Source organism: Hermetia illucens, chromosome 2, assembly GCF_905115235.1.
Source record: "Hermetia illucens chromosome 2, iHerIll2.2.curated.20191125, whole genome shotgun sequence".
Lineage (NCBI taxonomy): Eukaryota > Metazoa > Arthropoda > Insecta > Diptera > Stratiomyidae > Hermetia > Hermetia illucens.
In genome coordinates this window covers 109165063-109192096 of record NC_051850.1, presented here as the reverse complement: position 1 = coordinate 109192096, position 27034 = coordinate 109165063, and the positions used below count along the sequence as shown (strand labels likewise).

Below are 27034 nucleotides of genomic sequence, written 5' to 3'. Positions count from 1 at the left end.
GAAGAGGAATTCAATGGACGATCACGTCTTTTTTTCGAATACTTCGATTACGAATGGGCAGATCATCGAAGGTGTCCATCAATTTGTATACCTTGGAAGCGTGATTTCTGCCGACGGGGGCACCGAACTAGATGTTGCGCGAAGCATTAACAGCGCTAGATCCGCTTTCGCTGATTTGTTTAAAATCTGGAAATGCAGTTATTTCAACACTGAGATTAAGTTGAGAGTGTTCTGTGCTAATGTTCTTTCCATTCTACTGTTACTCAAAGCTTTCGTCAATACCTGTTTGCGTCGTTTCATCGAAGTGCGCTCGCCTCACACTATTTCAAACGAACAACTTGGGCGGCGTACAGGCTTGGCACTCGTATGCGGTGTGATAGGAAGATGGAAGCGGCAGTGGATAGGTGGCACATTTAGGAGGGGCAACAACTGCATTGCGTATTATGCCATACAGTGCTCTCCCAAGATGGCCGACGAGGGTGTCGCCCTAAGGGCACTTGGGACAGAAGGGTAGAGAATGAGTGCGAGCGTCTCGGGAAGTCATAGTGGCAAGCTGAAACGCATTTCAGGTAACCGCGAACGATGGCGCGTAGCTGTGGTTGACGCGCACCAAGGGATGAAGGGAAACCATATAGCTATGTAAACCTTCCTTCCTTAAATGTATGCAAATATTGAGACGATTTCCTTTTGATAGTAATTATCTATTCTGGTAAGCATATACCGATATTGCGGGTGCAACTTGTTCCCTTCTTCATTACGATAAGACATACAGTATTGAAGAAGGGAAGCAATTGTTTTGGGGAATATAGGTAAATGCATACCAGAATAAATAGCCACTATCGGAAAAAGAAATCATCTCGTTAATTTAATCGCTAGAAACATTGCAAGAATACGCTTAGTTGGACTTCCCTTCCTTCGTACAAAATGAATTTACGGGTTTGAGATCGTAGATGCGCTTGGATTTGAGGTCATTTCGCACTTTTTGGCAGTATCCATTTATCCCCATAACTACTATATTGAAATGGTCGATCAATATCATTTGCACACCTTTTCGAAGTATTCATACATGAGCAGGACGTGTGAAGTTTCCCTTCCGGGTCCCGAGAAAACTCTGGGTTCGGTGGAATCGCTCGGTTCCATCCCCTTTCTCATCAGGCCTCTACTTGATACATTCAGTTTCCAGTTTCTTGACGTGTTTCTGTCTATACTGTTTGTTAACTAACTCTCTTCGTGAAAGTAGGCATTAAAGTAAACTCACTATCATCGGTTATTAGGAATTCCTGATACAATGGCCCTTTAGAATGAGGTCGCCAAGTAAACTGGCATTGAAAAATAGTACCTACATCATTGCAGTTTTAGCTACATACATACACCAAACAGTAGTGCACTCAAAGATTCTTTAATAAGAGAATCACCAAACCTGATCAAGTAGATTTGCTAGTATCTCGTATAGTGTATTCGGGGAAAATTAGCCGTCCCACAGCGGGAGAGCTCAGGCTTATCAGTACCACCAGCTGCTACCCTCAGCGCTTTTTCTAACGATTAGTATCGTTTTAACGCCCAGTTCTACGTTACCAGTCAAGCGACTGAGTGCTCTGAGTGACAATAAGTTGGAAGATTCTAAATCCGTTGAGAGTGCATTTGTGCTGATTAAATTCTAATTAAGTGCAACGTAGTGAGGTTCATTTAAAATGTGGAAAGTTGGTTTGCTGGCGATTCTCTTTAATTTGTCGACAAGTTCGACAGTGAAAGTTTGCCAAAGTGAATTATGTGATAATGAGATACGTACGAAGTACGAGCCCACTTGGGATAGTCTGGACACCCGACCGCTTCCAGAGTGGTATGACGATGCAAAAGTTGGTATTTTCATTCACTGGGGTGTTTACTCAGTGCCCAGCTTTGGTACCGAGTGGTTTTGGACAAATTGGCAAGGCAAGTTAATGGAGATTATGATGAATGAATAAGTTTGCCATTTTAGGCGGTCGATTTAAATCTTTTTTCGGGCCTTCTAATAGAACTAGTGATCACGACGAGTTCGGAGAAGAATTGAATTTAGTTTGGCTGTAAGTGATAGCGTAACAAGTTGTCATAAATATCAGCAGCTATGTATAGATAAAATAAAATATTTTTGGTGGAAAGGCGAGATATTAGGATACCAAACTAAAGAACAGATGGGATTGTTTGTCTTCTAAATCTATGCTAACATCACGGTGAAATAAACGAAAAGCTGACTTAACTGGGTGAAGTTCGAACATGGAATTCTTTTAAGTACGGGAGCAAACGCTGCAGAATGTATCATAGATTGTTGTGATCCTAACCATAAAGCAGAAAAGCTTTTCCATTTCACTATTCATTTTAAGATACTCTTGGTAAATGTTTCAAAGCTGAGTATTTTATAAAAGATTAATTTTGATTCATCGTATATATGCTGGTAATAGCAGGAGTTGGTACATATAGTATTTCTTATATATTCCTACTAACTTCTGTGTTCTCAAGTAGTAGCGCGTTTCAGTAGATTTTCATCGTTAGCATCAATGGTGCAACAACCGGTATCCGGTCTAGGCCCGCCGTAATAAAGAACTCCAGACATCCCGGTTTTGCGCTGAGGTCCATCAATTCGATTTCAGGCAGGGTCTGTCTTGTCTTCTTTTTCTACCATAGATATTGTTCTTATAGACTTTCAGGGATAGATCATCCTCATCCGTACGGATTAAGTGACCCGCCCTTCGCAACCTGCTAAGCCGGATTTTATCAATAACCTCGCTCATAGATTTTTCTTCTCTCGAACGCGGTCAAAAGTTCGCAATTTCTTTTGCTAAGAACTCAGATTTCTAAGGAATAAATAAGGACTGGTAAGACCATAGTTTTGTACAAAATGAGCTTTGATCCTATTGTGAGACGTTTCGGCTCTGTTGGCAGTCAGACGCTTGTGCGGATTTCATCGTCATAGCTGTTATCGGTTGTGAATTTCGACCCTATTAAAGAGAAATTTTCAGCGGTCTCAAAGTTGTAGTCTGCTATCTTTATTATTTTTGGTTGCCCAGTGCGATTCTATGTTGTTCATTCTTTGGTTTTTGGCGCTTAGGTTGCCACCATGTATTTCGTCTTGCCTTCATCAATGTGCATCCCGACATCTCGCGTCAATCGCCGCCTGCTCGATCTGAATGAAGGTAGTTTGTACATCTCCGATTGTTCTTTCCATAATGTCTTGCTGTAGAGAGAAAATTTAATCTGTTGCTGATTTGCTTGAAGTGAAGCCTCTTTGGTATGGGCCAATGAAGTTCTGGGCTCCGCCGTTTGGCACAACGTTTGCACGCCAACGAGAAGGCATGTGCCATAAAGGCACAATATAGATCAGCAAAAAGGAGACTCCGGAGCGCTATAAATAAAAGCAAAGCTCGCGGCTGGCAGAAACTTGTTAACGAGGTGAATGAGTACCCATAGGGACTTGGCTATAAGCTTGTCACCCCTAAAATCGGGGCTCTGCGGAAACCCTGCATACTGAGCACCGACCAGATGGACCGCATTGTGCGGGCATTGTTCCCCAGACTGTGCGCGTTGATGAAAATAGCGCGAAAAGCGTCGTGGATTGCCCCCTTTTCACAATAAGAAAGCTCGAAGAAGCGGTTCTCACTATAAAAAACAGGAAGGCACCAGGTCCTGATGGCATGCCGGCGTAAGTTTACAAACTGGTGTTCCGCCAATGGCCAGAATTGTTACTTGAAGTGTTCAACGCCTGCTTGAAGGAGGGCATTTTTTCTTGTCGCTGGAAGGTGGCCAGACTCGCGTTGATCAGTAAGGGTAAACGAGACCTGGACCTCCCGTCTGCATACCGACCGCTGTGTATGCTTGACACGGCCGGAAAAGTGCTCGAGAACCTCATCAGGGGTAGACTTGCTGAAGCGATCCGTGCTGCCGGGGGCTTATTCGCAAGGCAGTTCGGGTTCAGAACAGGGAAATCTTCAGTGGATGCTGTTATGGAGGTCGTAGATGTGGTTAATCGAGCCGGGGCACACAGCCGCCGATCTTGACGGATAGTGCTCCTCATAACGCTTGATGTCAGAAATGCCTTCAATTCCGTAAGATAGACAGATATTCTAGACACACTAGAAAACTCCTTTCACGTGCCAAGCTATCTCTTACGGATATTGAGGGATTATCTGAAAGACCGCTCCCTGACGCTAGAGGGCCAAAGGAGGATGGAAATCACGTCGGGAGTAGCACAGGGATCCATCCTAGGGTCGGACCTCTGAAACGCTCCCTACAATAGTCTGCTGACACTCTATATTCCCGAAGAGTCGCGCCTGGTCGGTTATGCAGACGACGTTGCGGCACTTGTTGCCGGACGCACTGTTGAACAGGCGCAACGCGGACTGGGCATATTGATCCACAGGGTAAGCAGATGGATGACTGCTCACGGTTTGAACCTTACGCTGGAAAAAACCGAAGTAGTCATCCCTACTAGCAAGAAGAATTCCGACCCTGTGTCCCATATCGATCGGCGAGTTGTCTATAGAGTCAAAACCAGCGATTGAATACCTTAGTTTAATGCTCGACTTGAAGATGAGCTTCTTCGAGCAAATCAAAGCAGCAGCGGACAGGGCTGCAGCTGGAGTCGCGGCCTTGAGTCGGCTAATGGCGAATGTCGGCTGCCCTATATCAACTAGGAGACGTCTCCTCATGGGAGCAACGCAGTCGGTTTTTCTCTATGGTGCGGAGGTATGGGCTGATGCCCTTGACAAGGAGGTGCATCGTAAACGCCTCGCTCAAGTGCAGAGGCGGGGAGCTTTGCGAGTGGCGTCTGTTTATCGCACCGTCTCCGAACCGGCTGTGATGGTTATCGCGGGAGTGATCCCTTGCCAAGGAGCGCAAAGCTATCTACCGCCGTAAGGGCGAAAACTTAAGAGAGGTGGTTGCCCGTGAAGAACGTCAACGCACCCTTACCGAGTGGCAACCTTCTTGGTAAAATGAGCCAAGGGGCAGATGGACTGCGCGGCTCATCGAGAAATTATACCCGTGGTTGAACGCACGGTGAGATTGATCACTTCCTTACCCAACTTCTAAGTGGGCATGAAGGTTTTCAGTGTTATCTGCTCAAGATTGGAAAGGCGCGATCTCCTGATTGTGTGTTCTGCAATGGAGTGGCGGACGACGCTGAACATACCTTTTTCTCTTGTGAGAGGTGGGACGGCTTTCGTCAGCAGCTTTATGCAGACACAGGGGAGCTCTCTCCAGACAACATTGTTAGAGAGATGCTGAGAGGCGCTGGCAGCTGGAATCGTATTGCCCATTATGTTCGGGCTCTTCTTATTGCGAAGAAGATTGAACTCGACCGGCGGAGGGATCGGGCGGTAAGGGGTTCCCTGAACTAACAACAACTCCCTTCCTCCCTCCCCTTCCGTTGGTGAAAGGTATTCCCTGACTTGAAGGCTCTCAAAGCCAGGACAGCGGGAGGGCTAGCCCGAAGTAATATGTCAAACGGTTCCAGGCTAGTTCTCTGATGACAGGGAGGTGTTTGGTTGAAAGTCCGCCAGCGTAATGTTGCGGGACTCCAACATTCTGTACGTAAATGCATTCACCTACCCTACTCGCAAAAAAAAATGATGTTCTGGGCCTAGCAAGATAGAGGAGAATATCTTATAGATAGCACTCAGCAACATGATACCTCTATAATTGCTACTCTGCGTAGTATCCCCATTTTTATGTATGGGACAGATGCCTCGTTGCCAGTTGTGAGGAATTGATTCGCTATCCCACACCTTGAGCATCAATTGATGAACCACTTGGTGTAGTTGGTCGCCCCCATATTCAACCAATTCGGCTGTAATTCCATGCGCTCCTGGCGACTCTGATTTTTAAGCTGGTGGATTGCACGGACTCTTTCTTCTATGCTTGGTGGTGGCAATATTTGTCCGTCGTCTTCAGTTGGCGAGACTTCCAACTCGCCAACTGAAGACTGTCGGAAATCAGATTCTCCTTTGTCTAGGCAAAATGAGCATCGAGGTGTATAAGGCTACATACTACGAACTTGTTGGTAAAACTTGCGCGCCTGGTGCGGTTGCTCCCTGTACTTTACGAGTCCACCTGTTACCTGTTACCTGTTACCTGTTGGTTCTAACAGGCTTTCTTTTTCCGTCTGTGAAGTCGCTTCTCCGCTCGACGGAGTTCTTGGTAGGTTTCTGCGCGTGCCCGCGTATGCAGTATTCTTCCGTTCCGTTGGTAGCTTTCATTCATCGTCAAACCAGCCGTTCCGACTTTTCTTGCGGTTGGAGCCAAAAGTATGTTTGAGGCCGTATCAATGATAACGTTTTTCAAGTGGTTGTGAAGATGATTTGTTGATGCTTCATGTTCAAGACATCTGTTAGCTGCTGTTATTGCGGCATCCATTTCTTCCTTATAGGTGTTACAGAGGGCTGTTTTGTGAATGGCTTCAGTATTTACTCTCACCTGATTATCAGAGGGGATTGTAGGCGGTGTTGTAATTCGAGCCCAGAGCACTATGCCAACAAGATAGTGATCCGAGCCTATATTGGCCCACTCTATATTTTCTGACATTCATCAAGGCTGAGAGGTGGTGGCGTTCAATCAGCACGTGCTGGTCAATTTGGTTGAAAGTGGTCCCGTCTGTAGAGGCCCACGTATGTTTGTGAGATTGGAACATGAAAGCAGACTGTGTTTAGCTTAGGGCCGCTGTATAACAATGCACTATTTATTAGTTACCTTATTCTAAAACCGCGAATTTACTTTGGTGGTAGTGCAGTGTATGTGATGCAGTGTATGTGATGCAGTGGATTTATGTGCGGCGGGCGAGCCAGTTATCTACCTCTTACCTTCTCCACGAATGCATTTCTTCCACCACACTTATTTAAGCAATGCGCCGCGAGGCAAATCCTGTGTGTAGTCTTCTTGATTTGATGATTTGATCAATGTATAGATGTGCTAACATCGAGTTTGCCGACCGGTAACTATTTGCCCAAAGTGTAACTTTTAGTTGTGTTGGTTATTCGCATAATCGAAGATTTTAAGGAAACATAATATTACCCATTATACTGGATTTTATAAATGCCCGAAAAGCAGGCTTTATATACACATCCTAGATGGACTCCACTTTACATATCGTCGCTTACTTAGTATAATTTACACTATCTCGGTGACCATATTGCCCAAGTTTTATTATCTCAAGTTCACATTGACCTAACTTCATTTTCATGATAAAATCGTAACATTTTATTCAAATTGTAAAACACAATCAGTCTACCTTGAGGGAGAAATGTATTGCTTTAGTTCCTTGAAGTGACTTCTGTTGTAAAGAATTAAGTTATCACGTTGGCATACTGACCCGATTTGATAGCTTAAACATCGAAAGAGGTATCAATAATATATTATCGAGTATTATAATACATTGATAATTGTTGAGTGTAGACAGCTCAAAAGATTTATGAAGATGAAGATTTAATATGGCCAACTGCGATAATTCAAAAATAATGTCTAGTTTTTAATTAAAAGGCGTACAATAGGTAAATAGAGGAACGCCTCTCTCGAACTTGAGGCAGGTCTTGGGCCAACAAATATTTTATTAAATCTTAATGAAGATACCGCAGCACAACAGGTTAAAAAAAATTTAAATATCAATTCCGTTTTGCCACAGCACTTCACTTTTTTCGAAAATTGGATATATCTTTTTCCCAATGGTATTACTTGAAAGAACTATAAGTATTTTTAAATAAAAGGAGTTTGTGAGTTTACTTAAAATCGTTATTTCTTCACTGTGAGGTTCCTCTTGGTCCATCTTATGAATAGCATCTAGAATCTCACTCTGTAGAATACAACAGTAGTCTGCCGTCATTGTTGTGCTTCAATTTGCTTGATATCTTGTTTCTATATTCGCGATACCTTGATGGAATAATTCTCCTTGTTCTTTACTCACGACCCCTAAATTGTCAGGAAAATAGTCTAGGTGAGATTGGAGAAAATGTACTCTGGGTTCAGGAGACAAGCCAGATCTTGAAAATACTTTAACATTCTTTCAATCTGAATCTTTATTGTTGAAGAAAAATTTCTCTACAACATCCTTAAATGCGAACTATCCTCGCTTTTGGAGATCTGTCATAATGTTGGCAAACTCTTGATTCACTAGAAGTCTTCCATTACCTGGCCCAATAAATATACCTGCCTTCAATTTCGCTTCCGAGAGACCTGGAAACTTTTTATCCAATTATTTGAAACATTCTCTATTTTTTGAGAGAGATTTGAGTTTAGCTTAATATGAAGGGGAAGGAAGGGAATTTTTACTGGAAGTGCCAAGTTTTTTTTACAGAACATTGTTTTGTCCAACAACAACAACTCTCGGTTTCCAGTTCTCCATTAATTAATGGTTTTTTTCGGTCTCGGCTGTCCCGTAGGCATAAAAAAGCTTATTACCCAGCAGTATACATGACCTTTAAATCACCGCAGATTTGCTAACCTTGATCTTAATATTTTTTTTGGAAAATCACTTCCAAGTTGTCATAGGTCTCTTTCAAGAATATAGAATGTCGAACAGGAATGGAAACATAGAAACCATCGTTATCGAGCAAAACTAATTTTGTTGCGCTTCGATGAGTCGATAAAGAAACACTATTGAGTGGTGTTGACTTTTTCTAAAAATCAAACCGAATTTTGCCAAGTACTTAGGCAGTCTGACCTTAACAAAATAAAGGCTTGTGTGCTTGAACCATATTAAAAGTTTATTGCATTTGAACACTTATTACATACACAATTTTTGCTTACAGGTAAAATTCTTAGTATACTAGAAATCCATTGGTATGAATAAAAGAAAACCAAATACAAAGAAAAACGCATGCAATGTATTTTGAGCTGATTTTGTTCAATGCATTTTAACGTGAGTTCATTACCATCGTTGTTTACAATCAAGCCTAATACCTTTGCATGCAAATTATAGCGAAATAACATTATACTCTAGATAAAGCGTTAAATAGTATGCAATGTGTTGCATTTCTTAAAAAGACTTATTCTGATCATATTCTAAACAAGTGGGTTCATACTCAATTTTAAATTGAACTAGCGAACATTTAATGCGACTAGAATAAACTAGATTTTCTTCTGGAGTGAAGTAAAGCACAAGATTATTTTTACGATGTCTGAGCCAACGAAAAGACACTCCACATAGTAATAAAGTTATTCAAGTAACTCAGCGGGAAGATCCAGACCTCCCACCATAAGATTTATCTCTTCTTAGGAGAACAATTTTGGTCTGGTGTCAAATTCAAAGTCAGAGCTTGAGCCCCGATCATCCAGAGGTTGTACTTCACCTTTATCTGGGTGTGCTCTCTTCTAACATAGCATGGGGCTTTGGCACCGGCGTTTTTGAATCATAAGAAAAGGGACGAATAGCTGAGGGGAGAGTTGATATAAAATGCAGTAGGCGGCTTATATGTAGTAAGCATGTTATGTGTATATGAAAACTCACGTTTTCGTCAGATACTGCATTCAGTTCCATGCATCTCTATCCTAATATCAAGTCAGAAAATTTGGTGACTAGTGTAATTCGATTGACAGTGGCCACCATCGGTGTTCTCCGTGGCGGAGCAGGTCATGATTAATTAATTTTTGCATTGTAAATATATGAATATTGATAAGTTGGAAAATGTCAGTTTAAGAAAATGAAAAAGAATTTTATATCCCGTCTCCATGTAATGAGTGTATTTTTGTCTTCAGTGGATTTAAAGTAATTTGCAATTTAATTAAGCTCTCCAAAGTGTCATGTAGTGGCTAACATGCCTGAAGTTAGTGAAAAGGAAGAATTTTCAATAGACGAGAAATTTTCTAGTGTTTAAACATCACCACTCACTGAAGCACAATATCTCAAAGTGATGTGTGGCTTTACCTAATAAGGTAGAACTACAATGATTACAATTATCTACATACTTATACATACAACACAATTCTCTTCATTGCACACAAAAGAGCTCGTCCATTTATGGTCGCTTCTTTTGTGTGGATATTTCTTGGGTAGAAGTGAGCTTGAGTGCTCAGGTTCAATTTATATCATCCAGTATCCCGTCCGGGCCTGGCTTACTCCGAACTCCATACTTCGCGGTTTTGAGCCGAGGTCCGCTAATTTGATATCCCTAAAAGCTGTCTGGCGTTCTGACCTACGCCATGGCTCCATCTCAGCCAGGGTCTGCCTCGTCTTATTTTTCTACCATAAATATTGCCCTTATAGACTTTCCGGACTAGATCATCCTCATCCATATGTTACAGATTAAGTGACTCCCCCAGTGTAACCTGTTGAGGCGGATTTTATCCACAACCGGTCATGGTATCGCTCATAGATTCTGCCATTATATAGGCTAGGGAATCGTCCATTCTCACGTAGAGGACCAAAAAATCTTCGGAGGATTCGTTTGACTAGTGCGATTCAATGCTGTTGGTTCTTTGTTCTTTGGCACTTTGCCTTCATTAGTCGCGTTGCCTGCTCGATCCGGATAAAAGTAAACTATACTTCTCGGATTGTTCTTCCCATAATGGCAATATCGTCACCGTAGGCTAGTGGTTGGGTGGATTTGAAGAGGATGTTGTCTCTCGCATTCAGATTTGCATCGCGAATCCCTTTCTCCAGGGCCAGATTAAAGGGGACGCATGGTAGGGTATTCCCTTGTCTTAGACCGTTGTTTATGTTAAATGGTCTCGAGAGTGATCCTGCTGCTTTTATCTGGCCTCTCACATTGGTCAGGGTCAACCTAGTCTTATTCCAACAATTGATGGGGTTGAAAGTTAAAGAAAGAAAACATGTGTAGTTAATGTGGAGTAAATGCTGTTCGTGTTAAAAGATAGCATATTATTGATAATTTTTGGCTAGTTTCACTGACTGACAACTGATTTGATACTTTTAGCCAATAAATGGGAAAAATATCTTCCAACGCAATCTTTCATTTTCAGAAAACTGATGCCATTAGTAAGTATGTTTAAAGTATCTTTGCTTGAATGTTTGGATTTTATGACAACAAAAAGTATAAAACATTCAAATCTAATGAATTGGTAGTGATGACAAGAATTTGAGTTGAGCGAAAGAACCTGACTTATCTGCTCTATTCCTTTTTGGATGTAATTCCTCACCGACAGTCAGAATATTTTTTGTGTGGTTGTGAATCTACATAACCTATTGCATGCAATTTACGTCCCGCAATTTTATTCTTGCGTCGGGCTATGATAAGATGCTCATCTTATGCTGCATGTCAAGCATTGCAAGAGTTAAGTGCAAGCAATTGAAATATTTCAACGGGAAAAAGTGTATTTAAGCTTGCCATAGATAGAGATAATGGAAATTCGTTATACAAACCATTTCCTACTCTCTTGATGATGGCTGAGGATCATGCAAACCGTAAAGCCAAGTATTTTGTGGAGACTTTCAACTCCCTGAATCGTACAATACATAAATGGAACCGTATGCAAGGATGCTAATGATAATGTTGACTTTTCTCATTTTTGAAACGAGGAAGACTACGGATGCAATATTCTACTTGAAGCAATGAAAATGAAGACATGGAGACGGGTTATCACGTGGATTCTAGTGTGAATCAGCACAACATATTTCCTAAAATTTTGAAATTTAAACTGGGGAACACTTATGCATACGTGAAAATTGATTGCCAGATGTAGAGAAATACTAATAATGTTAACGAAAAGTATTAAACATATATCACAATATCACAACTTATTTTGCATTTTATTCACATTCTAATCTCTCTTCTGTTAAGAAATTTTACGAGCACATTTTATAGCCCGTGCACTATAGGCATTGTAAGTTTTGTAATATGAAAATTATTCTAGATACAAGCGACAAATAATTAAAAAAAATATTTCATCTTTTACAAAATTATCTGCAGCTTTCTACTTTTAGAATCGCAAATGCAACATACACTGCTAGACGGTTACATTTAATGCGGTATTCACTTCTAGAGTACCTACCATGTAATATTTTCCGGTATTACCCTTTCAGTTAGTTGAGAGTTTAACCATGATAGTAGCCTATTTTGTAGCATAAACTAACGATTTGGGGCATGAAATCCAGGTTGCGCATCTGATGCCAGACACTTAACAATCTGGAGCAGTTTATGATATATTGCTCTTTGCAATATTTTCCTCATAGATCTAAAACATATATGGGTGGAAGGGAGAATGACGTGCTTGGAGGTTACAAGCTGCTTTTGGTACTTATAAGATGTACCGCCCAAGCCTGGAGCAGCTCTTCTCTTGTTACGGCGGGTATAATTACGTAGGAGGCAGTCCCCACTGATCTGATTGCAGTCACGAGATTTTGAAATCGGCATTCAGCGTATCAAGCCACCGTCGTTTCGACCTTTTGATCATTTACAACCTGCCAATTACATTGGTTGACAACATTGACCCGAGAAATTTAAATCGCTCAATTCTGACAGTAACTTGGCCACTAACAGTGGTGGTGATGGTCATGGGAATCGGTCGACAAAAATTCTGTTTTATTGATTCAATTCAATTCAATCTGAGACCATGAGGCGATCATTCCATTTTTGGACAAGCTGCTCAAGATCATCTTTGTTATTAGGTGCTAGGAAAACACCATCTGCATAAAGCAGTGTATAGGGCGTTGGACATCGAATGTCCCGTGTGATAGTGCCCATAAAAAGAACATCAACGAGACACGGAACGGTTTTGATATTCCCACCATACCTCGAACTTAATTTTTCGGATGGCTGAAGAGCAATTTAACCCAGCGCGCGAGTTGTTTTGCTACTAGGTGTTGTCGTAGAATATACCAGATGAGTTCGTGCGGCACACGATCAAACGCTTTCTCTAGATCCAGAAATGCAATGTAAGGAGGGCGATTCTTCCCAAGGTGTTTCTCCTTGAGCAACCGCCCAACGTGTATTGCGTCAGTAGTTCTGCAGTTCTTAACAGCTTTGTTCACGGTTATTTGAATGATTTCGCGAATAAGATTGTGAAGAATGCGTTCAAAAATCTTCGTGGTATGGGAAAGTGCCTATGGAAGCGGAGGCTAAACAAATTTTTCGATTAAAATCTGCTCGAAATATTTTCTCCATCTCACCGTCGCGCTCGGTCGGTTAGTTATCATTAAGGGGGGCATCCCGTGTGTCGGATCTGCGGAATCGAATTTTTTTTTGTGCATCAATTGTATCTAGATATAGTGTAGAATATATGAGCAAAGCGATTTTTTGGTATTCGGAGTCGTTCGAAAATTATAGTGTTAAACACGTAATAATTCACATGCCAGATTTATCTCAATTGCCGTAATAAAGCGCGTATTTATCGGTCCGAATGATGTTCGAATGACTTCGCTAAAAGGTCAAGAATTGAAGTCAAGGCTGTACATGTGTTTCTTGAAAAAAACCTAAGGTTTACAAGACTAGGTATAGCAGATTAATGATCAATTAAGATTTTATAACTAAAAATTACATTCTACTTTTTAAATGCGTTTTTCTCGAAACTGCATATGGAAAATCTGCTGCCACCATAGCCCAAAATCGATCCAAGGGAATTTTTTGAAATTTTCACGACTTATTCAGAACATATTTCTGCGGTCTATTTCATATTTCTACGGCAATATTTCTACGGCAAACTAAGATAATTGCAATTCATTCAGTAGTTTTTTTTATTCATTCAAGAAGCCTTAAAAACACACAAAAATTCACAAGAAAAAGTTTAACACAGCACCAAAAATGTAACTTTTAATATTTTTTAACAATCCTAGTTTGCTGACTGTGGTTAAGTCTGCACGCTAATGTAAAATATTGTAAAACTTATCTACATTCTCATTGCTTACTACGTAATATTTTCTTCCATATACTGTACATTCATATGTATCTAAAAGTACAGGCCTACTAAGTATATGTAAATTTTGTATAAATTAGGAAACATGAATTGAGAAATATATAGTTCGTCAGCATTATCATAAGGTAATCACGACGTGTTTAATTCTTGTGGAGTTTAAGCAATTGCTGCTGCCAAAGTCGGTAAGCCTGGAGTTTGGCACTTTAGCTGCTCCGACTTTCCATAAAACTCGTTAGAGAGAAGGTAAGGTAAAGAGGCTGGGATCAGAGGAACTATCAGTGGACTGGCAACATCACATTAAAATGCCATTTACTTCTTTTTCTTTTTTAAGATGATCGCAGCGCCCTCGAGCGTGGCAGCAGAAAAACACCTTTTTTGAAGATTGGTGTATAAATTGTTCTGTATCTCAATACTGAACTATAGGCTGCTTATTTGGCTCAAGATATTAATAAATATATGGTGGCAAATTCGTATTTGTACCTTTATCTAGTTCTTCATAAAATTTTTTTAAAAAAAGCGAGAAAAGCGGCCTTCACACAGGATGACCCCCTTGATGCAACAGAAGTATTCAATATCCTGTGCACGTTGGTGTCTGCTTTTGACAAGTCGATACAGATAAACTGGAGTTTATCGTAAAAATCTTTGTAATGGACAATTACCAGAAGGCATCGGGAAGTTGCCAGAAGGCATCTTTCTGGGCATCAGGTCGACCTGTCTGTGGTACGTATGCGGTGAAGAAGTGAATAGTGCGATCAGCTGATATAATGGTGAGCTTCATCAGCCGATCATCAAATCATTCGACTTCTTTAATGGCATCACGGGAATCCTCTGAGATGGCAACGCCAAGACCATATTGAGTGTGTTGGCTACCAAAGTAGAGAAGTTTATCACCATTTTTACCGCGTTCGCATTCAATGTCGCAGTTTTTTGCACCAGCTCATCGGATTTCTTGCAGAGCGCAGATATCAATGCGCCTTTTCCGAAGGGCTCTTGCGAGTTCCTCGGTCCACTTAGAGTACCAATATTTAACGTGCAAACACGTATTTGTTTTGTTCGAATTAACTTGCATACGTCCTGACACCATCCATGTGTCAAGAACCCTTGCCCATTTTTTGACGGGACCGGGGCCCGTCCTGCCGCGTCGACTGAGGTGAACGCTTTAGCATTTTTCCGAGGCTCGTGACTCAATCCGATTATCTTGTTTCTAACGACATTGTATGCATTTGTTCGTCGGCCTGTCGCGGGACCTGTCACTAAGAGAGATCAGGTAGGATTTAGCATAGTGGAATAACTCCAACTGTACTCTCCCCGCCTAACAGAACATCCGTGTATGCATCGCAGGATTTCAATTCAGAATGACTAAAATATTTCTGCAAGTCTACCTGACTTTCGGCAGGATAAACTTTGCAGTATATTCATTTGGTTCTGACAGAACCTAGTTTTTAATTGCAGCATTAACCAATGCCATCGGAACTCCAATTGTTGTTTCCGGTTCTGGCATGTGGGAAATTGAATCCTATTTTGCTAAGGCATCCGATTTTATTTCCCTCTGCACTACAGTGAGCAGGTTCCCAGTGTAACTCTACAGTGATCCAAAAAACTGCTGAGTACCCTCAACTCAGCTTGACTATCCTGCCCTTCAATCGCTCGTAAATCCCCGATGTTACTGCCCTTCCATTCCATACACTGCATTATGAAAGACTGTCCGTATCGCGAGGCGAACAATAATGGGTGAAGTATTATATGTAGGTATAGAAACCACTTCAGTATTCATCAGTGAAGCGTCCTTTCGCTGCTCCTCATTGTTCTTACCATGGAGGCTATTTCACGGGACATCCGACGCCCTACACCCTGTACTCAGGCGTTTAAAGTTTTGAGTCAAGGGTATTTTTAAGGTTTTGTGTCGTGGGTATTAGCTGAAAGGTTCTCAAATCTGGCTTTGAAATTGATTGGAAAGGGGAGGCCCATGAACCCCTACCCCGAAGTAAGTCAATTACTTCAAGGAGATGTTCTCAGAAACTGCTCAATCGAAAAATCTGAAAAATTGTAGTGGTCCAGGTGCATGGTATCTAGGCCCCAAATTGCTCTCCATTCCGATATCTGTTTAATTAAAGTTGATATATTTTTTCATTACTATAGGCATACTATAGTATTGAGCATGATACTACTAAGTTTGGTGGAAATCGTACAATTACTAACCAAGTTAGAATAAGTCAAAGTTGTCGTTTTTATGCAAATTTACTGCAATCTAAGGCTTTGAATATCAGCATCACATTAAAGTGAATAGTCTGGCATACTACAGTAGCCGCTCGAAAATTATAAAAAAAAAGTTTAGGCTAATATATATATATATATATATAGTTTCTAATTTCCAAGCACTTCAGCAATGCTTACATTGTTTATTGGGCCATTCGGAAACTTATGATATACTTGATTCAGAAGTTGAAACCGTTCTATGATGTTTTGTCTAAACATTAGGATAGCAAGCTGAATATTTTCTACCGCCTAAAAGTCACTTCTCTCGGCCATATTCATGACAGTACTATCGACACAGTGGTACAAACTTTTTTCCAGCTCGATTGTAGTACAGCTTGAGAAACTGAATCACAAACGGACTTTGAAAACAGAATAGATTTACGGATTGCAACTTTGTTTAGTGCTGGCGCTTAGATTAAGGCGGATCTAGTGCCAATCAGTGAACACTACAGGAACAAAGACCTAGCCACATGGCGTCCCGACATGTTATGAACCGCTGTCACTGTGGTCAGGACGGCGCCCGATTTCGGGTTCGGGCCCAAGGCCGAGGAGATGGCTTTGTTTGGATTTTGTACTTAGAGATAACGCTTTTCAGCGAATAAGAAGAAACGAGTAAGACTTTAAACACTGAAGAAAGTATTCCCGACCTTCAAGTCGGAATCAGTGGGGTCGCCAGTGGACGGGTTTTGAGTTTTGGACTTTCTGACGATCGATCATCAACACATCGCATTTGAAGTGGTTGGAATATCGCTAAGGTGAACATTGAGAAATTCGTCGAAGCTTTTAGTATAGGCAGAACCGCGCTGGAGGACACTTCGGGAGCCCACACTGTCGTAAGTAAATTCAGTTATGGTAACGATAGCCTACGGTTCTATGCACCTGGAGGACACGTTATATTGCTGACCTGAACCATGAAAAACCAGGAAGAGGCCGTCCTCTCGATAAAAAATAATAAGACGCCAGTACTCAAGGGTATCTCGTTGGGGCCAGCTCCTTGGCGTATTCAACGTTTACTTGGAGAAGACAATTTTCCTTGTTGCTGAAAAGTGTCAAGGCTGGCACAGATCCGCAAAGGAGACCTTGACCTGCCATTTACATACATTCCGATCATGCTGTATGCTTGATGTAGTCGGGTAAATGCTTGAAATACTCAGGAGGGGTAGACTCGCGGGACCGATATGTGCTGCCGGAAAATTATCCCCAATACGGTTAGATTTTAGAGCAGAAAGACCCACACTGGATGCTCATGGCGGTCAAGGAGGTTATGGATGCTATTGATCGAGTGAAGGGGGAAACCACATCAGGAGGCCTTTTTCACGTACTTTTTTGAGATATTTTTTAGTGGGATTTATTAGGAAATCAATAAAATCTGAACATTATAAAACAAATAAAAAAATAAAAGAGTTACTCGACAATATTCCATTGAAGGTCGTAACTGGAGTTCTCCAACTGTGGGGCGTGTAGCGACTCCACTTTTTATCTGAAACCAAAAAGCTTTTAATTTTACATCACTAAGTTATTTTCTAAGAATGTGAACCTCAAGGCAGCTGAGAAGCTTCCTTAAAAATTGGAGGTTCGGCGTCAAATAGGCTTATGACAAACGTTGGAGGTCCTAATTCTAGCAGGAGACGCATTTGGACCACATCAATTGAAAACATGATTAGAAAGTGTCAGGCATCCAAAGGGTGACAGCGGAATCTATCAGATGACTTGTACCAATTGGGAAAAATCATATATAAGGCAAACGAGAAGACTAATAACGATAAGGTTCAACAAACATATACATAATAAACCAACATATGCCCTAAAGTCATTAGTAGACACATCAGCGAGAAGAAGCATACAATAATGGATGATAAATTAACGGTAATAAAGGGGATAATCATTTCCTCATATTAGATGCATTAGAATGTTTCATTATCCACAAGATACCTGACGATGAAAGGATTAACGACAATCTAGGAAACATAAACAGTTAGCTTTTTCGATTAATAGGTAAGCAATGAAGATCTAGATTCAGATATTTAAAGGACAAGGAGGTCAGACTAAAACTCATTGAGGTAGAGGACAACTGGTTCTCGAAATATCGGTATATGGGAAATAAAAAAAACTTATTCGGTATTTCCGGAAAAATTCAGCTTTTTGTTTTTAGTTTTTCCTTATTGAACAACAGTTGTGAGAGAATAGCTGAGAAACGCTGACAGATGGACTCGTTTTGCGCATTGTGTTCAGGTTCTTGAAAAAGATAGATTCCGATCGGTATGCGACCGAATGACAGGTGGTTTTTGAACTAACAGTTCCCTGCCTCCCTTGCCCAACCTTTAGTGGAAGGAATTCCCTAATTTACAGGCTCCCTAAGGCGAAACCTCCCAAATGTAATGTGTCAAATGGACGTATTCGATTGGTAGATCGGCGGTTTTTCGTTCTGGAAGTGCAACACTTAGTGCGTTCAAAAATATGTGAATATTGTAAGAATGAGAAACAAAACATAAGAAAAGCTCGAAAATTAGAACTACTTATTCTAATTTCAGAGTGGCATAAATTGTCTGTTGTAATTTCTGCGAGTTCTAATTTTCGAGCAGTTACTGTATATTGATAAATATTACAAGCTACACACAAATGGGACAAATCTCCACTTAAATATTCTTACACAAGAAGTACATAAAATCTTTCATACCTGAGTCATCTAGCTTCCGGTTTCCTGATTTGCCTCCTATTTGGAGGAGCAGTGCGCATCCCAGGTTGCAGTGCCTAGTCATCTCGTCCACAAGAGGCGGAACTATACTGGATGCCATGCGGTTGAAAGCGATGGTGAAGTGCTCCTTTTACGAAGGATTTAAAACTGGACTTCCCGGGATTTTGCATGGTATCGGAGCTCGAGAACGTCATGTTCGCTACCATCGCATCGATCAATAAAACCCAGAGCCACCCAAATCTTGTGTGAGGAAAAAATGTTGATGGGAGCGTAATGCTCGCTAATATTCTCTGACAGGTTATTTAAGCTATTCTCTCACTGTCGAACGACATATGAATCTTATATCTTATAAATGGTCCATGTTGAACTTGGGATGTCACAGCTCATCAACCTTGACAGAAGCGTATACGCAACACGTAAGCCAAGGTAAACGACAATTGGATGATGATCCTTTTCGAAGCCGTACGATTGTCGATAAGTTGAAGTCCATCTGACCTTATGGCAAATTCCATGCTCGAACAATATGTTACTAATGACAGACGGTGGAAACGGTAGAAATCCACAAAACTTCACTTATATTGTTGCGACTGACAAAACTGTATTTCCCATCACAAGGTGTTGTCTGTGCCCACCTGAGCACTTAGATCACCTATCACCATCACAATGCCACCTTTAGGGATCATCTCCTCGACTCCAGTCAATTTCTTATCGAAAGTTGAATTGGTTGTAACGCTGTACTATTGAAATGTTTCATATTCTGGATCGGAATCTCGTAGAAAGTATCTTGTCTGAAGCCATTTCCTAAATAAGGAGAGGACGCCGTGCGGGTACCGTGTGTCTTTATCCGAGCCACAGAACAGCGTTTCCGCATAGAGAAAAATTCGAAATCGAATCACTTTCAGATTTTTATTAATTTCATTCATTAATCGAATAATTTCCGGGTATGATGATAGGCCTAATGGTTTGAATTCTATTGCTCAACTGCAGGCTCAAAGGTTAAGTCCTATGTGGATTTCATGACCGAAAACTATAAGCCAGACTTTACGTATCAGGATTTTGCTTCAGATTTCACAGCTGAACTATTTAATGCTTCCGAATGGGCTCAATTGTTTGCGGATTCCGGGGCAAGGTGAGTATTCATATATGAGATGAATACCCAGCAAACAACTTATATTAACTCAAATATTCTAGGTATGTAGTTCTTATAAGCAAACATCACGACGGATATGCATTGTGGCCATCTCGGTACTCATTCAGTTGGAATGCGCAAGATGTCGGTCCTAAAAGGAATATTATTGGTAAGTCAATTTTTTGTAAGCTGTAGTTCCCGCACGCACACATTAATCACTCGCTGCTCCTTTTTAGGCGAATTGGCTAGTGCCATACGTTCTGACACCTCAATCCATTTCGGGTTGTATTATTCACTGTTCGAATGGTTTAATCGGATGTACTTGGATGATAAGTTACATTTGTTCCTGCGCGATGAATATGTTCAAAATAAAGTCCTGCCAGAGCTCCATGAATTGATTGAGACATTCCATCCTGATGTCCTCTGGTCTGATGGCGATTGGGAAGCACCACCACCGTATTGGAATGCAACTGAGTTCATTGCCTGGTACAGAAAATAAATTGATTTTCAAATGCAGGATCAAGGATCAAGGATCTCTTTTTATCCTTCTCTAGAAACTTAGTGATTAATAATTCACAGATTTCCTTCTTTTCAGGTTATACAATGATAGTCCTGTCCGCGATACAATTGTAACCAATGATCGGTGGGGAATTGGGACTGCATGCACACATGGAGATTTCTATACATGCCGAGATCGGTACAATCCCGGTAACTATCCTAAGACACATGTAGTTCATACCATATAATGTATGTTACGACGCTTAGGTGTTCTTCAGAAGCATAAATGGGAGAATGCTTTGACTATTGACAAAACAAGTTGGGGTCATCGCAGTGATACCAAACTGAAAAACTTCTTATCTGCAAAGGAGCTGATTACAGGTAATTCTACAATGCATTATTGAACAAAGCAATTGATTTACTTAAAATATTACGCAAAAGGTGTTCGACCATGCGAAAGTGTATTGCTTCACCCCCGATTGTCGCAAACAGTTCAAGCAGTGACAAGACCTGCGGTTCTAAAGTACAGTGACACATTGATCATAAATCGAAAACAGTGCGAGTCTGGAGTAGAGTCCACTAGGCCTGACTGTTACCGGACGGGACTCTGCGCACCATAGCACATGTTGCAAGAATGATGGCTTCTTGTATCCCTAAGTATTGTTCGGCCCTTTGATGGAGGGTCTTCAGTGGTTTACGTAAATTTTGCGGGACTAGTCCCGTCGCTGAATTTATAACTAAACCCACTTGGATCTTTTGTAGTGTCCATGTCTATTTCATATCGTTCAGCAAGGGGCCGTATTTCATGCTGTTTTTTAACAGTGTGCCAACAGTACGGCTTGAGAAGCAGAACTAGATCGGGTCTATTATGATTAACACTGTGTTCGTTGCCAATATTTCGATGTGATGAGTATATTTATAATGAAAATGGCAATTTGCCATTAAAATATACTTCAACGCATGGAGATGGAGAATCTTGCAGACGGAGTTATGATGACTGGTGTCCTCCGTGCTGCTCAACATCCTGCACGCAGATGCTGGATGGTCTCTTCCTCACAGTTGCATGACTTTCAACTGGAATTCGTGATTGAGGTGTTCTGAACAATGTACCATTTATAATTGAATTAAAGTTAAGAATGTTTCGGTTTCGTAGAATAGTACACCATTAGTGAGCTATTTGCTGGATGTTTGGATGTCAATGTCTGGTACTAACAAATTCATTATATGACTCCGTGAATGGGTGGCTTTTTCCTCATGTCGACCTTCTGTTGGACTGAAGTAACATTCGATATAGAATCCCATTCTCTGCTGCTCAGGATCAAAGGAGACAATTTATGATCTGCCATCACAGTAGCCTAATGTAATTGACTGAGAGAATGCACTTGGTTATAGTATAACGTTTTTGAATCAATCAACCGCAATCTTTCCTGATGACGTGGGATAGTAACCCTTATTTTTTGGGCAGCTCTATTGTGCATGTTGTTGTTTGGAAGAACTACCCTTACCCGTCTATTGATAGATTCTAGATCCATATTACTCTACTGTATTACACCGAACCTGTATAGAAGGACGGGAATGGCGAAGGTGTTGATTGCCACGATTTTATTTTTCCCGAATAGCGCTGTTTTCATAACAAGGTCCAGACACCGTTTATATTCCTCCAGCAACTTAGATTTGATCATTGCTATACCAGGTGTTGTTGCTTGCAATATTTAGAGGCATTTGTACAAGTCGTCCGAATCCATGGCCTCAATGTGGATGTTATTTTGGCTGTATCCTTCGTTGTCGGTGTGTTTTCTCCGAACAATTATTTTCATGCGATATTTCTCCCAACCAAATTGTATGTCGACAGCCCTGCTGAACTGGTTTGTTGTTGTTCAGCAGGGAGCGAAGTTGGTTCTTGTCCCTTGCAGACAATTTGATGTCGTCAATATACCTTAAGTGACTCAATGTATATTTCGTCAATATGCCATGTTTACCTTGGAACCCCTATTTGCTTTTATGCAAAAACTGAAGTAACGGATTTGAAGCCAAACTGCCGTCAGAACCTTGTAGATCTAGGAAGACAAGTAATTGGTCGACATTTTGGAGGGTAAGAGGCGCCCCGTTCCTTGGGGATGAGAAAACTATTCCCTTGGTGAAACATTGTAGAACTAATTTCAGATCGGGAATCATTTGATTAAATGATTTGTCAATTCCCTGTAAATACTCTTGAACTGCTTTAGCCAGTAATTGTGAACCTCATCAACTCCTGGCGCCTTCCAATTAGCTGCCTTTTCAAGGGCTGTTTCATTGTCAACTTCAGTTATATCAGGCATGGTTATTTGGAGGAGAGCCTCGCATGAACGCCTAAAGTGTTGGGGCCGTGCTGCTCCTAAATTGCAACGGTTGAAGTCGTTCCAAGCACTTCACCACAAGTCTTCTCCCTGATTCCGATCGAGTTTACTTTCCTGATCTGAGTTGATGTCCTTCGCAGAAAACTCTTTTGATGCCCACGGGTGCGATTGAACTACTGCATACTGCAAATTTCTGCTTCAATACCTCCAGGATATCTTCGACTGGCGTATCATTGGAGAGATAGTAGTTTCCAATGATGCCCGCAACGTATCTGTGTGCTCTTGATGATTTCTAAGAAGTGCGGCCAATCTTCTTTCTCAACTTTTCAATTCTTTTGTTGGGTCGAAACACTCAGAACGGTAAAGCTACCTGCGCATACCTCTGTTACTCATTTTAAGATGCTGATTATTGAGATGAATAACCGTGACAGTTGTAACCTACACTAGGGTATAAACCTCTGTCGCAATAATCTAGCTAGCCAAACTATTACCCGAATTTCTGTCGACGGTAGCAAATATGTTATAGTTGCCGAAGTAAACTTTAGTTTTGGGGTCTGGGAGAATCTCAGCATATTCTGTGGATGCGATTTAAAATGCGGTCAAGGCAGCATTATAAACTGGGACGACATCCTCCGTTACTAAGATTCTCCTAACTACTGCATGCCTTATAGATGGAGTATTCAAGTTGCTTCTTTATTCAGGTTTGTTACAACCCCAGTTTGTTACAACCTCCTCCTCTAGGGTTTTGTGCTAAGTGCTTTTGGACGACCCACTCGTCGGCCGTCTTTGGAGAATGGGTTCCACTACATGGCGTACCTGACAATGCAATTGTCACCTCTCCTTAATGTGTGACCTACCTATTCCCACTTCCGCTTTCCGACCACAATGCGTATAAGTGCCACTCCGATGACATTGACGCGAACAGGTGTTGATGGAGGGTTGGAGCTTTTAAGTGACTGTAGGGGTCATATTCCAAGTGCTACTCCCATATAGCAACACTGAAAGAACACTAGCACGGAAGAGATCTTGGTGTTGGAATAACTGCGTTTTCAGATTTTATACAATGCAGCGAAAGCCGATCTAGTGTTCTTAACGCCATCCATCCAGTTTGGTTCCATTGTCGGCAAAAACCACGCTTCTTAGAGAAACAAACTCATCGACGCCTTTGATGCTCTGCCCATTAAAGCAGGCAGGGAGAGTACGATGACCCGTCATACTGGGAATCTTGGTTTTGTTGTTTGTGTTGTCAAACTGAAAATGAATGAACTTCTTTGAAATTTCATCGATCATCCGTTTCTTTTTATTCTCTTGGAAAGGTATTGGATTTCCAGGATTTACGTAAAAATGGAAGTAACAGATCTTCAATAATTGCAGGTGCAGCAATAAATATAATAACAATGCGGGGAGACCGTTTGGTCCAACGGATTTACTCCGTTTGAATGGATCAATGACCGGGATAATTTCTCTTTTAATTGGAGGAAGAGTCCGCATCCACATGTTAGGTTACTACCGATTACATCTACAAGAGGCGGAACTTCACCATATTTATTACGGCTGAAAGCCTCTTGAATTTCTCGTCATCGGACCATGAAAACATTTACGACCACATGCAAGTTCGTGATCCTCCCTGCCATTCGTCGATCTGCTTCTATGTTTCCGCAATCAACCAGGTCTTACGACGAATGTGGCTGACGCCCTGCGTAGCATCCAACAAAAAGGAATTTTTGATGGCGGCTCAATACTCATCGATGATCTCAGGCGTATTACTCAGTGTATCGGACGGTAAGTCCGATTAGTAAAATACCTGCCCCACTGTCAACCGACAACAGCATCATACAAAGGGTTGATGTTGAACTTGGAGGGTCGCAACTCTCCTACGTTGCGAGAAGTGGCCGATGCAATATGCAAATGAACGTAAGATGGTAATGCTTGTCGGGGCCGAGGGCAGCGCTTCTCTTGTTACTCACATACAAGAAGCAACTTCTAGATCTATTGTTGATCGCAAAGTAGTTATTCTGATTGCTCGTACGGTGTCGGTGAGTTGAAACCCAACTAACCTTATGTCAGACTTTGTGGTCAAACAATGTGCCACCAATGACAAGACGATAAAATTTTCAGAAATCCATAAACCTCACACCATTATCGTTATGGTCGCAAAGGCCATGCTCTCCCAATACTTGGCCGAGCAAGGTGTTGTCAGTGCCCACCTCGGCATTGTGATGCTCCTTAACTTGGAGCAGAATCTTGCAGTTAGAAATCTGCCAGAAACCGCATCCCAGGTCATGAGAGCGCGCTGTGCTTTAGCCCTCAGAGACAATAAAACACCGGATTTGAGGCTACCATAACTCGGCTTTCCAAAGTACAAAAGCGCATTTCCAAAAGTACGGCAAGAGGGAAAGGAGTACTCTGTAGAGCTTAGGCTCAAACTGTCCAGTCTATATTGTTGGATTCCTCGCTCGATTTAGAGAAAGCGATTTTTACCGAGAAGCACACATTTCAGAAACCAATCATAATGCATTTTCGATAACCAAAGGTCTTCAGTGTGAGGTCAGTTCCTATCCGAGGCGTTGTTGACGATTCAGTACCAGTTAAGCTTCAAACTTCGTAGGTTCCTAGGCAACACATTTCTGTCCATTTTAGTCATCTTTTGCGAAAAGCAGCGAAGAGTTTGAGAGCATTCTTGGTCCCCAAATCGCGGAGCTCATTTTCAAAAAAGCTTGTAATCACAGATATTATTATTTCCGCATTATGGGAAATAAGTTAGATATTAAATACGGTATAGTTCCATTTTCCAGTGTCCGGATAGCTGAGTGATTTGAGTACAAGGTCGCGGTTCAAATCTCACTGGCGACAGTTGGAATTGTATCATGATTTGCCGTCGAATACCAGTCGACTCAGCTTTAAATGAGTATCTGAGTCAAATTAGAGTAATTATCTCGGGCGAGCGCAATGCTGACCACATTGTTTCCTATGGGGTATGATCCCGTAGTGTACCGTTAAGGTCTTGATTGAAGTGCTCTTCAACGCTTGAAGGTCTTGAGGATCCAATTGGATTCTTGCGCCAACAATTATTATTATTATTATATTTCCATTGATAATTTAGTTCATTTTATTCAATTCCGAACAGAGTTGGTAACTACAGTGAGTTGTGGAGGAAATATGAATGTTAACGTTGGACCAACCAAAGCTGGTACGATAGAAGTCATTTTTGAGGAGCGACTGAGGCAAATGGGTAAATGGCTCAGCATTAATGGTGAGGCTATTTACTCATCAAAACCGTGGAAATATCAAAATGACACTGTCACAAAGGGAGTTTGGTATACTACAACTAAATCGGATAATTCGTCAGGTAAATTTTAACTATGAAAGCTTATACCTTCTTCCCTATCTTGACAACAAATTTGTGTCTGGATAAAATTATATAAATCTTTAACACGTTCTGTTTTGGTAGAATTAACAGGCACGTCAGTAAACCATGAAGGAGAGCAATTTTTTTAACAATTAGTCTCTTCTTCTAATTTATTTCTACAAATCTAGATCGTTCCCATGTTTATGCGATGATATTAGATTATCCCTATGATACCAACACCATAGATTTGTGCGCATTAGGAAAAGTGGTGGATAGTCAAACCAAGATTAAGGTCTTGGGAGTTCTTAATGAAAACGTTAAGGTAAAAACTTAATTTATTCAGATTGTATAGTACTGACTTGTCGTTTTTCGCCCTTCTATTCAGTGGAAATCGAGCAAAGACTGCCTAAATGTAATTCTGCCGCCCAAAAATATTATGGATAAAAACGGATTGGATTACGCTTGGACTCTTAAAATAAACATCCCTAAATAATCTTTGGCATATAATAATTTTAGTGATTCTAGGTTTAACGTCCGTTACGAATACTTTTTCTTTATTTAGAATTAGTGTCATAATTTTAAGGATTGAATAAAAGAAGGGTTGAATTTTTATTTATAATATACGAGATCATCAGTAGTTGAACGGTTTGTAATTTATATTGTAATGTGTTCCCCCTAGTAGTTGCAGATGCGGTATTGAGCCGGTTTGTGACAGAATCCTGATTGTACAGTGCTATCTATCAAAGGAAACGCTTTCTCTAAATCCAGAAATGCAATATAAAGAGGGCGATGCTTCTCAAGGTGTTTCACCATGAGTAACCGCGCAGCGTATATAGCGTCAGTAGTTCCTTAATTCTTGATAAGTTTGACTTGATTCACGATTAAAGAATTCGCTGAGCCACAGTGTTGGGTCCCAGTTCTTCGCTTTCCAGAGCTCAAAT

The 27034-nt window shown here is 41.1% G+C and overlaps 1 protein-coding gene across 1 annotated transcript; it reads left to right on the top strand.

The window, feature by feature from the left end:
• The first annotated feature begins 1560 nt into the window (after positions 1–1560).
• LOC119650096 (putative alpha-L-fucosidase) lies at positions 1561–26730 on the top strand. Its single transcript, XM_038052614.1, has 9 exons — positions 1561–1932; positions 19769–19910; positions 19973–20079; positions 20147–20396; positions 20506–20618; positions 20676–20789; positions 25872–26093; positions 26282–26415; positions 26479–26730. The coding sequence occupies exons 1-9, from the start codon at positions 1692–1694 to the stop codon at positions 26584–26586; spliced, it is 1431 nt and encodes a 476-aa protein (XP_037908542.1). The 5' UTR covers positions 1561–1691; the 3' UTR covers positions 26587–26730.
• Positions 26731–27034: the final 304 nt, after the last annotated feature.